The 12,409-nt window shown below is 34.5% G+C and overlaps 1 protein-coding gene across 7 annotated transcripts in view; it reads right to left on the reverse strand.

Annotated features, from left to right (window-relative positions):
• PCDH15 (protocadherin related 15) overlaps positions 1–12,409 on the reverse strand; it is a 914,927-nt gene that overhangs the window by 397,868 nt on the left and 504,650 nt on the right. For all 7 annotated transcript variants that reach the window (XM_031652624.1, XM_031652623.1, XM_031652622.1 and 4 more), the window contains one exon: positions 11,836–11,948. In XM_031652624.1, the coding sequence (XP_031508484.1) occupies positions 11,836–11,948 (113 nt within the window). The remainder of the gene's footprint in view (positions 1–11,835; positions 11,949–12,409) is intronic.

Consider the following 12,409-nt stretch of genomic DNA (forward strand, 5'->3'; position numbering starts at 1 on the left):
AAGCCCTAGTTATATGATTTTTTAAATGGACAGTGGCTTAAAGAATGAGATGTTTGTTGTGACTTTGCTCTTAACACATGGCTTAGATACATTTTATTGTCAGAATGAGGCAAATTGAGGACTTCAGCATGATTTCGACTGTGTGTACTCTTACATTCCACTTAACACATTTTAATTTATTAATTTAATTTACTTGCTTTACTTACTGAACTATAGCTTTTAACACCTAGTTCTTAGAATCTGCTTGGCCAATTTTTGCAAACATTAGATATCTTAGGAAAAGAAAAAAAAGAGGGAGGGAGGAAGAAAAAGAGGGAATAAAGGATGGAGGGAGTGGGTAAGGAAAACAAATGGCATTCTCTTTTCACCAGAGGTAAGGGACAGATAAATGTTAAAAATCATGGCAACCACACAAGGCAATGATTTTCAAATTCTGATGTGCATAAGAATAGAATGGAAGGCCTAATAAAAAACAGATTCCCTGGGCCGGGTGCGGTGGCTCACGCCTGTAATCCTAACACTTTGGGAGGCTGAGCGGGGTGGATCCCCAGAGGCAGCGAGTTTGAGACCAGCCTGACCAACATAGAGAAGCCCTGTCTCTACTAAAAATACAAAATTAGCCGGCTGCGGCACTGCATGCCTTTAATGCCAGTTACTCGGGAGGCTGAGGCAGAAGAATCGCTTGAACCCAGGAGGCGGAGGTTGCGGTGAGCCAAAATTGTGCCATTACACTCCAGCCTGAGCAACAAGAAAAAAAAAAAATAGGCAGATTCCCATACCCAATCCACAGATTCTGGTTCATATGTTGGTGTTAGAGGCAAGGAATCTCCATTTTTATCAAACTCTCTATGGTGGTTATAATGTGAGCAACATGTACTTTGACAGACATCATTCTGGGTGTGGCTACTCAAACTCCAATTGTTGGAGAATCTTTCTTTTCAGCCCTATTGATTAGTAAAGAGGACCAGTCTTTACTAATGGATAGTCATTATTATCTGGAGTAAAAACTCTGGAAAATACAGTGCATCCAAGAGCCAATGTTGTCACGCCAGAAGACTTAGAGTCTAGTAACTGAAACTGCATACAATTATACAATTATCAACTGTGTAGGTTCAACAACACGAAAATTGTCATATGACTCTAGCATTACAAAGGATTGCTCGCATGTCAGTGGGAATACTCTACAAGTAATAAACTCAGTATTAGCTACTATTCATATGTTATGGTCAAATCCTCTTGGCATTCCATTAGTCATAATTAATTAGAATTTAGGTATGTTGGTGTATGTGTGCATGTATGTACGTGTATACATAGTATCAATATAGTCTTGAGTGTAAGCCACCATTTTTACTTTATTATTTTTAAATAAAAGGACCTCAGATTGACAACAAAAAGCAGAGCGAAGGTAATTTGACATACAGCAGGTTTCTGGTGTCTAGTTAGAGAAAGACAAATGCATACAAAATGTACCCTCAAGGCAGATAATGACAATGTTCTGAGTAATAGTGTATTCCTGCTGCTAATGACTCTAAACATAGGATATAAGGCTACTATGTAATTCAAAATTTTCTTCCTCTGTTCCCTTCCTGGAGACCACACCTCTTGCTAAACAGTTCTTCAGTAAAGCCTTCAATAGACAAGGGTATAATTTTTCCAAGTTTCTTCACTCAGCAAGGTACAGGCTGCATATTTATCTTTATATGAGAATGATTCTGAAAAACTGGCAAGTCGACCAAACTACCAATGATTCATGCATATCCCTTTATTGCTTTATTTTCAATTTTAAATTCAACTCTCAAGTAGACGAAGAAGATTGTTCACTTTGGTTAATTTTGTTGAAGGGCTAAATTATACATCCTCTCTTTATTGATAGAAATTGGATTTGCTTAACATTTTAAAAATCACTTTAGACAGGTAAAATATGTTTACTTAAGCTTTCAACCAATTTATTTTTTTCAGCAATAACATTATTAGTGTATAACCTTCAAATAGCCTGACATTTGGACATGTTTGTCTTGGGATTCAACTGTGAATTACTTGTACTTTTATTTTGAAATCAAAATGTTAATAAAAGTCTCAAATTTTCCTTTAGCAGACAATTCATTGCCATTGAGCTTTTTCACAGGTGGAAAGTATATGATTGTGGAACATATGCTTCCTGAGTTGGTTACAGTAAAGAAAAATAGAAGGAATGATAAAACTCTTAAGAATCTGATTAAAAACATCAACATTTAATCCAATTATAAAATGTTGCAAAGAAGAAGAAAAAAGTAATTTATGCTGTTAGAATCCTATAGTAGAAGTTTGTGGTTGTGTCAGGTGTTGGCAAGTTGATTAGTGACTAGGAGGAGGTGTAGGAGGCATATGGGAAGTTTGTGGTATCTTTTTTAACAAAAATCTGGTTGTTAGTTACGTGATTAACTTCACTTTGTGAAAATTCATCAAGAGACACACTTTCCTGTATGTCAGTAGCATGTCAGCATTTCAATTAAAATGTTACTAAAAAAATAAGCTATGAACTTGTTCCCCAAAAACGTGTACCTAGACTATCCCTCCCTCTCCTATCACAGTAAACTAGGATATGGGCACTCAAGTCCAAGTGCTAACTTAATAAGGGCTGCTCTAGGAAGTGACATGGAAAACCAGCATTATGAAAGATACATGAAAATTAAAGATGCTCCCCTCTTCAACCATCTGCATTCATTAAAGATAGACCCCAAAAGTAGACTTGGCCTTTTGCACTTTCCCACTAGTATTTCCCAAACACTGTGGTTTCCAAAGCTCTGCTTCTTATCTGCTGCCTTAAAATAATCCAAGGTAATTGTTAAAGCAGATTCCCAGGGGCTCAGCCAAAATACTTGACATGTATTTGCTGTATTGCTTACTTGTTTTCTTCATTAGTTTAATGTTATTATATCCTCCTAAGTTTTCAAGTAATTTTAATATATGATTTGCCCTTAAAATTTAGCATCCTGAAAATCACATGTAAATCTTGATTCTGTAGGGATAGCCCTGAAGTCTGCCTTTCCAAAAGGAGCACATCCCATGGTCCTGATATGTAGAATCAGTAGTCGTTTGGGATCAGTTGGATCGGGCATTTTAGCTTTTCTCGCACAGGCTTATAGGTAGCTGTTACACTAAAAAAGCCTAGGGTGAGCAGCTGAGGCCAACTCTGCTCTAGCCTTTTATGTAAGGCTAGATTATCACTCTTCTTCACTTTCCGCAAAGTCTCTTAATTTGGACTTAGTTGGAAACAGAATGGAGGAGAGTCATTTATGTAAGGGAACTCTCTGTAGGATCCTGCAGCTCACTGAAGCTCTACAAAAACTAGGGGTCCAAAGCAACAGTAATTGGTAATAGGTTATCAGATTATATTTCCTTTTTTCGTGTGTGTGTGTTTGTGTGTGTGTGTGTGTGTGTGTGTGTGTGTAAAATGTCTTAGGGAGAGATGACTGTGAAAAACCTGTGCTCCATGAATCAAAGAACATATTATCAACTAATTAAAAATTGTTAGATTTTTGCCATTAAAAGTAATGGCAAACACCGCAGTTATGTTTGCACCATCCTAATAAAAATAAGAATATACCATTGATTATTGACCCTACTTGTAAAATTAACTGCCTTAAAACCTACAGGAGCCTCCTTTATTTAAAATTTAATACTCTAAAAATCAAAGGATGCAAAATCAGTTTGACTCTAAGCCAATTTATTACTATTACTAAACATACTCAAAAACTTATAAATAAATTCAAAAACATATAAACTTCATGGGATAAAATATAAATAACTGTTGCATGCTGTACAGTTTGTTTGCAAGGTTATACAGCAGGATATGCATTCCTGGTTGGAAACAAATACATTTTTTGTATGACAAAAAGAAAAAGATAACTTCACTAGATAGAATATAGGCACAGACTTTAAAAAGCTTTGTAATGTAACAACGAAATAATACTGACACATTTCACACCTAGGGAATATTTTTAATACAATAAAATACTTTCTATCTTCACTTCAAGTAAGAATATGCCCATTCTGTTTATCACTTGTTACAATGAAAACATGAATCCTTAAATCTCTTGTATACCTTTCAGTGATAAAAATCTTTCTTTTTGCTTAGAGCATGAGATATAAATCGACACTGGAATGACTAAAGGAATTTTGAATGATTTAAAGAAAAAATAACCTTGCCACTCTGGGGAAGACCACAGATTCTGAAAACTCTCACTTATCACCAACATGTTGAACGATTTGGCTGTTGTTTGGAACGTGAAAATCATCTTGGGTATAAACAGCAAGGTCAGCCAGATATAAAATTATGATAGTGAGAAAGGGATAACACTTTTGTCTCTGAATCTTCCAACTTATGTTTTATTTTTATTATTTTATCCTACCTTTTGCCTCCGCAACCAGCAAAGCCATCTTATCCTACACTGGAGTCTGATCCGATTCCCAGTTTTTTCTTAACCAGGAGAAAACCCCACTAAAGTACCTTCTATGAATTAGTCAACTAGAATAATGCATTTTGTAATAAGCAAGTTTTAAAACTTCATCAATATAAAAATTGTATCTAAATCGGTTATTTTTTCAGAACCTAGAAGATAGTGAGGGTGAGAGGTCAATGTTCCTCCACCTACCAGACTGTTCTTGAGACAAAAAATAACAAAGAGTTTCAGTCTACAAGTTTTTCAGTATGCTCTTTCATTTTTCATTATTACTGTGGAATCAAGAAACTTATGAAGAATGATTACTTGGGAACATATGTGCAGAGTGCTAAGGATGTTTATGTGTGTGGGGATGGCAGAGTGGGGAGACATGGTAAGGGTTCAGAAAGTGGCTTTCCTTTGAACATTTTACAACGTTTGGTCTTGCTGTTCTACTCTTACGATGACCTTTGCTGACAAGAAGGCCTTGGCAAAAAGCAAGGTACTCTGATGAGAATGGTTAAATTGCCTTTCTTCTTCCCAAGCAGTTACAGGTCACCTTGTGAGGAAGAAAAAAGGCCAAGTAAAATGTCACCTCTGTGTGTCTTTTGTCAGTTTGTGCATTTCGACAGCCACTATATTCAACTGCTACATTCTATTTCTGTTCTAATGCTCCTGCATGAATAGCGGTATGAGACAAGGACATCATACTTCTTTTCCTTTTATTAGCTTCCGTAATTGGCATAATAGTTAATTAATTTAAGTCAGTAATTAGAATTTTTAGAGACCAACCAGTGGAAAATAAAAAGACACAGTGTTCTTTCTGAAGAAACACAAATACTGTTTTTGGTTTTTTTTTTTGTTGTTGTTGTTGTTGTTGTTGTTCCTTTGTTTTGTGTTTTGGCATTATTTATTCTTTCCTAGTCATGGTAGTGTTAATCTTCAGCAATATTTTTGTTTGATTAAACTTAACTCATTAAGACAAAAATTTTAAAAGGTTAAGTTTTTTAGATTGACTTCTTTTTGAGCTTCTACATCCTCTGTGATGTATTTCAGCATGGTATCTGAGTCAAATTGTTGCCATTCTCATGATGTGTTATTGGATGTGATATCAGGCACCCTGTGGAGGAAGTCTCTGGTGGGAGGTGGTGTACAACGTCACACTGTAGCAGAAAACCTGAAGGATACTCTTAGCTGCTTTCTCTGGCATTTGATCCCTTAATTCTATCCACATGCATCGCTTCATCCTTAGGCAGTTTAAATTCCATATTCTACCTCTGAGCTCATTTACTTACTCTATTACAGTTAAGGTAAAACAGATATAGTCATTTGTCTTAACCATTCCCGCTTATTTAGTGATATGCTCAAATTTCCTAACATGAAGGATTTTTTTCATCATTAATTAGAAGCATTAGTGATCTTACATAGAGAGCCTCGTGGAACGTAGTTTTCTCCCAAAGTCTTCTTGGCCCTCTAATTTTAACCCAGTTGATAATATCCCCTTTTGTTAGTTGGACACTATGACACATCATGACAAAAATTATGCTTTATGTGGCAATCTGCTAAGTTTAACAAAAAAAGGAGAACACAAAATTAAAAGATAAACACTTATCAGTGTGTCAAAGATCAATTGATTTCAGAAACTGTAATGTTTGTTTGGAAATTCATGGAAAGATTGCTATTTCATTACTAAGAACAAGTAATGCCTGAAATTTCTGTGGAATGATTTTCTCTAAAATGTATAAGAGATATTTAATTTACTTTGCCTTACCTTAGAGACCTGGCTATTGGGGTAGAAAAGATAAACTTATTATATTATTTAGTAACCTATTGAACTGAGATGTGGTATGCAATGGACTTAATATTTGTAACTCTCCAAATTCATACATTGAAATCCTAATCCCCAATGTAATGCAATTAGGAGAGGTAATTAGGTCATGAGAATAGAGCTCTCATAAAAGTAATTAGTGTCCTTACAAGAGGTATCCCAGAGAGCTCTCTCACCCTCTCTCCTCCAACTGAAGATACAAACAGAAGTTGGCAATCTGCAACCCAGAAAAGGAACCTAACTAGAACCCGCCATATTGAGCATGGATTGCCAGTCTCCGGAAGAGTGAGAAATATATTTCTATTGTTCATAATCCACCCAGTCTTTTGTACTTTGTTAGAGTGGCCTGAACTGATAGTACGTGTGTGTGTGTGTGTGTGTGTGTGTGTGTGTGTGTTTCATTCTTGCCATAAGAATAAGAGTAGGGATATATTGCTAGAATATTTCCAGATATAGAAGATATGCCATTTGCAGCATTTGTCTTCCTTCTTGTAGCTTGGCAATAGCAGCCCTGATGTTTTATCCTCTTGTCTTAACTCTGGGTCACTGATGGCCCCTGTTCAATCTCACCTTATGGGAGTGCCAATCCTTTTCTTCTCTTGCCTCTTCTCTCTCTCTCGCTTTTTTTTTTTTTTTTTTTTTGAAAACTGATGATTTACACATTAGAGTAGAAAGAACATAACTTATATTTCACATCTCCATAACAGATTTAATTAATTTTATTAGCTTTTTCATTTTCACAGTAGGTTCCATCCTTTTCATTTTGAGAAGTGATGACTGATGATCTTTGACTTGCTACTCTGCCTGACTTAGACACCTGTGATCTTTCAACTTGACAACGTCTCTGTGGGAAATTCAGGTAGGGGGCAAATTGTAAATTGGCTTGAAGGCAACATGCAGCAGTATGATCTATTTTTTGTTGTTTTAGTGATACTCTGTTGGCAGTGTGAAAAGATGGATAAGATGCACAGAAATGAAGCTATGGTTTTAGAGACTGCTTGTGTAAGATGATGAGCCAAGACAATGTGAACTAAAGAATTGCAGTGGATAAGCAGAGTTGAGATATTCAAGAGAATTTCAAAGGTATCAAGAAGGGATTCTATGAGTGACTGAGTGGGAACATTCGAGAGTAGAGACCTTTGAGGAAGCGGCAGTGTCTAGCTTTGGTGGGTGACCAACTGAAATATGATTAACTGAAAAAGAGAATAGAAAATAGAAGGTTTGGAATTTTTAAAGGATATATCTATAGTTTGCTACATTTTTAATTTGTCACAATTAAATAATACTAGGAGTAGTTATCCAACCAATAATTGAAAAGATGTCTGTAGACATCAGAAGTAAAATATGTCTCCTTGGCACCAAGAAAAATGCCAGGTACCTGAGAAGCACTCAACAAGGATTAGACAAATTGAAAAGTAGCAAATGCCATATGCTTTAAAATCATTGAATCAGGGTTTTCTGTTAAATTTCTATGAAGTAAAATACAATTTTTATCATTACTCAAATAGTGACTAAACATTTTCTAGAGTTGTGGCATTAGTGACTCATGTAGGGACAGGAGTTGTAGCAGCTGTCCTCTTAGCCCTCAATCATTTCTCAAATGCTGTTTTCCTGTAACTCTCAAATTACTCAAGGACCACACCTTGCCAGAGCATGAGGCACATCAGCACTAAGAGTCAAGCTCACTAGTTTTTAATTCCCTGGCTCATTTTCTATGACAAGTATGTAATTTTTCTTTAGAAGAAACACAACACCTTTTTTTGATGCAGTCATAAATAGCTTTAGTTGTGCCGTAACAAAGGTCTGACCTTTTTTCTAGGGATTGAATTTATATGGAAATCTATTTGCCTCATTTGCATCTTTTTTTTTTTTCTAGACAGAGATGCAAGATCAAATTTTATCAAATGCATACACATTCAAGTGTATGTATTTATATAGAGTGAAGATGTAGGTACAGATTCAACAGTCTGAAAAGATTTACTGTGTCAGAGAAAATCATTACAACAAATGTTTATTAAGCAGCTTCTATGTGCTGTATATAGGTAGATGTAGGGGCATGGGACACAGTGTAAATAAATGTTTCACAATCTGTCCCCCTGTAAAAGGTGGGAGAAAATAAACAGGTACATTCAATAGAGTAATTGGGGCCACTCTAGGGGCCAACAGGCTGCAAAAAAGCGGCTTCCTAACAGTGGCTATGCCTTTCTAGGGCAAACATCTTCTTAGTTAAAAACTGAAGCATCAGTTTGAATTAGACTGTTGACAAGAAGAGGGAGGAATGATTCAGGAAGAGGGACAGTATCTCTAAATGCTTAGATGTCAGAAACAGCATGGTCAGTGGAGGGCACTAGAAGCGGTTTAGTATGTCTGGAACAGAGGGTGTGAAAGGGAAGTAGTGAGATCTCAGGGTTAATGAGCCCATGAGTTGGAAGGAAAATAAGTTAAAAGGTAGCGTGCTAGACAGAATAAGTAGGTCAGTGAGTAACAACATGAAAATCAGAGGAAACATGAAACAATTATGCTTCTAATTTCATTGTGATCTTTGCTCTTCGTTGTTAATTAAAGGGATTTAGATTAAAACATGCAATTGTTCTTTGAAGAACTGAGAGATAGTAAATTATTCATAATTTATCCATTTAATTGATCTTAATAATTAATGACTAGTAGCTTTGTATTAGATGCCTGAAGTATAAATATATCAACTAATAATACTTTAAAATATTTCACTTATAATACTGAAAGTGATCTTATGGACTTTGTAATAGATGGTCCACACGTGAACTAATTCACTCTTACCAGTGTCTCAAATGTGCTTTCATATTTTTACATCATAGGTGGTTTTTATTTTATGAGTGTAGTGATCAAATAACTTATACAAACTGGGACATTTAAAAGAGCAAGAGAGGTATTATGAATAATTACACAAAGACAACAGACATAAACATGTACTGTCCTGGGTAAACCAAATCTATGATTCTTGTTCACAGTGTATATCACATTTTAAAGTATGCTTAAATGATTACAATTATACAAAATTTAGGATAGTGTTTTGGAATGGAACAAACTTTTTCAGTTGCATGTTTTAATCTTTTCAGATTCTAAAGTTTGTGAACTATTCCACTTTGTCTTCCAAGTTTCATCTTTACATTTTTATTTGTCAGCATGCTGAATAAATCACTGGGAGAAATAGAGGAAAAAATGAACATGATAAATCTCTAATTCGTGGCACTCACCAGCTGTTAAATATACACATAGCTTTTTAAAGCAGAATTCTTCAAAATGTAGGAGACGATACTTCATTTTATTTTTTCTCTGCTTTTGAAACATAAATTGGGATCTAGTCCAACAAAAACTTTTAGGGCCAATGAAAAAATGAAGTATTATTAAAGTAAAGAGAGAGAGGGAGAGAAGAAATGGAAAGATTTACTGTAGAGGAGAACTGCGAGATTGTAGCATTTCAATAGTCCCCTGAACAATACCACAACACTCAGTTATTATTCAAGCAGGTGGTACATTATTATTATAGTTAGATACCTTGGCTTATTATGTCCTTGACTTCACACAAAACATAGTAATTTGAATCTAATAATGTCTGTTAAAACTTCCATTAATAAAAGAAAGTGTTATTAAAACAAAAAAATCTGTGACCTGTTGTAATAGCTTTTTTTTTTTTTTTTTCTGTAATTGATGGACTGAGTTACGCTGTACCCAGGTACACCAGGACAGCTAAATTTGATAATAAAGGAAAATAATTGATTTTTGGTTTCACATGTGGCAGTTTGGAAACAGTGCTTTGTCAAATTTCTTAATTCCCATAGAAAGCAGTACCACAAGACTCCAGGGAGATCCACAATAGAAAATCAGTACACATTGTGGAGTTTTATATACTCCCATAACAATTAACATAGTCAATGTAAGAAAGTGAATCTCATGCATGGCATTTAATACAATCGGTTAAAGTGGTGTTTTTTGTTGAATAAGTCCCAAACCCTTAATAAATGAAATCCCAGGAAACTGCAGTCACCCTTCAGGCTCCTTCCGTGGTCTGGCTCTAGACCTCATTTCCCTGTTAACTGCTTGTAGCCTGTACATTATGTTTCCAAGCTTTCACTTCTGCGCCTCCTTATGTTCAAACATATTTCCCACTTTTATTCATTGGCCATACTCTTTCAATCCAGCAACATTTAGCTTGGGGTGATCTCCAGAAAATTTCCATGAGTTTCTAGATTAATTTAAATGTCCCTATTCCGTGTGTCATTACCATTCTTTACATGTCTTCCTCTTAGCATTTGATGTATTATATCTGATTCATTTCATTATATGACTGTTTCCCTTTCTAGACTATAAGCTTTTTCAAGGACAAGGATTGCTGAATAAACACAGGTTCTGTGCTAAGGACATATCTATTAATTGTTAACCAGACAACCATTTCTAAGTATCTGCATATTTGTGAAGTGAAAAGAGCATGGCTTTAGTGTATATAAAACTAAATTTGAAACTCAACTCTGCCCCTTATTAGTAATTAACTCTAAGGTAATCACTTACCTTATCTGAACTTTAGTTTCCACATTTCGTGCAAATGAGAGTAATACTAAAGTTGTGGCAACAATTCAATGAAAAATGCACATAAAGCAGCTTGAACATTGTTCATTCTCAGTAAACTTCCTTACTTTACTTCCTTTTCATTTAATATGTTTACATTTTTCAAAAGGTAAGAAAAATACCATCGGGATGTATTTCTAGAGGTTTTTTTTTGCATACTTAAATATGAGAAAGTTGTGTACTATATACAAAACTTATGCTGAATCTTTGCTTTTGCCTTTTGTTGTACCTACAATGTCCAAATTTTCCCAGTCCTCATCTCTGCCTGTCAAATTCCTGTTTTTCCTTCACTGATTAGATTAAATCTCACCATCTCAATGAAGTCCATCGAAATTAATTAGAAGAATATCTGCATTTTTACAGTATCTATTTAATGATTATATTAAACTACAGACATACTATTAAACCAAAAGTGAAATGCCAAATAGATTAACTTAGCTTCAAAATTATTTCAGGTTGAAGATCATCTTTCAATATAAAGAAAATAATGAGATGTGTATTGAATGTATCTTTGGATAGGCAAGACCTTTTATTTTTATGTTGGAAAAATCAGCATTAAAAACACAAAAACACATTAAAATAAAATTAACTAATAAAAATGAAAACAAAATTAAAATAACATATAAATCAAGCACATTTTAGATGTCTTAATTGGTCATGTTTTTGTGGTAAAATGCTAATTCCTTTTAGTAGAAAAAAAATGTGAGAAGACGTAATGAATTGTGTAGAATTGTATACACTTAACCAAGGCATTGGTTACATATAAGAATATTTAGTATTTTACCCCATAGTACTATAAAAAGTTATTCTAGAGAAAAGCAATGCCATATATTAAAACTGGACTTCGCTTTTTTTAAACAAAAAATTGTTTGCTGTCCACATCAATTTTAATTTTATAACAAAAAACTGCCTACAGTAGCCTCTACAGATTTATCTGATTAGCAGTTCATAAACACAAGGAAATAAGATATTAGCTTAATTTACCTTAATAACCAAATCAAATTTCTGGTGAAAGTCTCTGTTGACTGGCTCCAGGAGACTAAGTTCTGCTGTCCTAGGATGCATATGGAAAAACCGTGGGTAATCCTCAGGAGTCCCTGGAAGACATTGAGATTTCAGTACATAATTGAGAACAATAAGTAATATGTGTATCTGCTTCATCTATTTCCTTTCATTAACTGAGGAACAAAGTTACAATTTCATTACTAAATTAAGTTTCAAAATTATGCAGTCCAGGGAAAGCAGACACAAATGTGGTAGATAGTTATTCATAATTAGTGTATCAGTAAGAAAATGGAAAATATTTGTTTGGATGATTTTTGAAAATTTTTTTTCTTAAGAGGGCTCTAATTAATTTGAAACTTCATCACGTGAAAATAGATATTAAGTGGAGGAAGAGTACATTTTTGATTATGAAATTTTATTTTAATGGTGCATACATCTTAATTATAGCTATTTGGTCTTTCAACATATATTGTAATAAACTATTAGTAATTTGTACCAAATAGTGAGATGCTTGGAAATATGAACATATTTTGTTCCATATATTACTTCTTAA

The sequence above is a fragment of the Papio anubis genome, chromosome 11 (genome assembly GCF_008728515.1).
Source record: "Papio anubis isolate 15944 chromosome 11, Panubis1.0, whole genome shotgun sequence".
Classification (NCBI taxonomy): domain Eukaryota; kingdom Metazoa; phylum Chordata; class Mammalia; order Primates; family Cercopithecidae; genus Papio; species Papio anubis.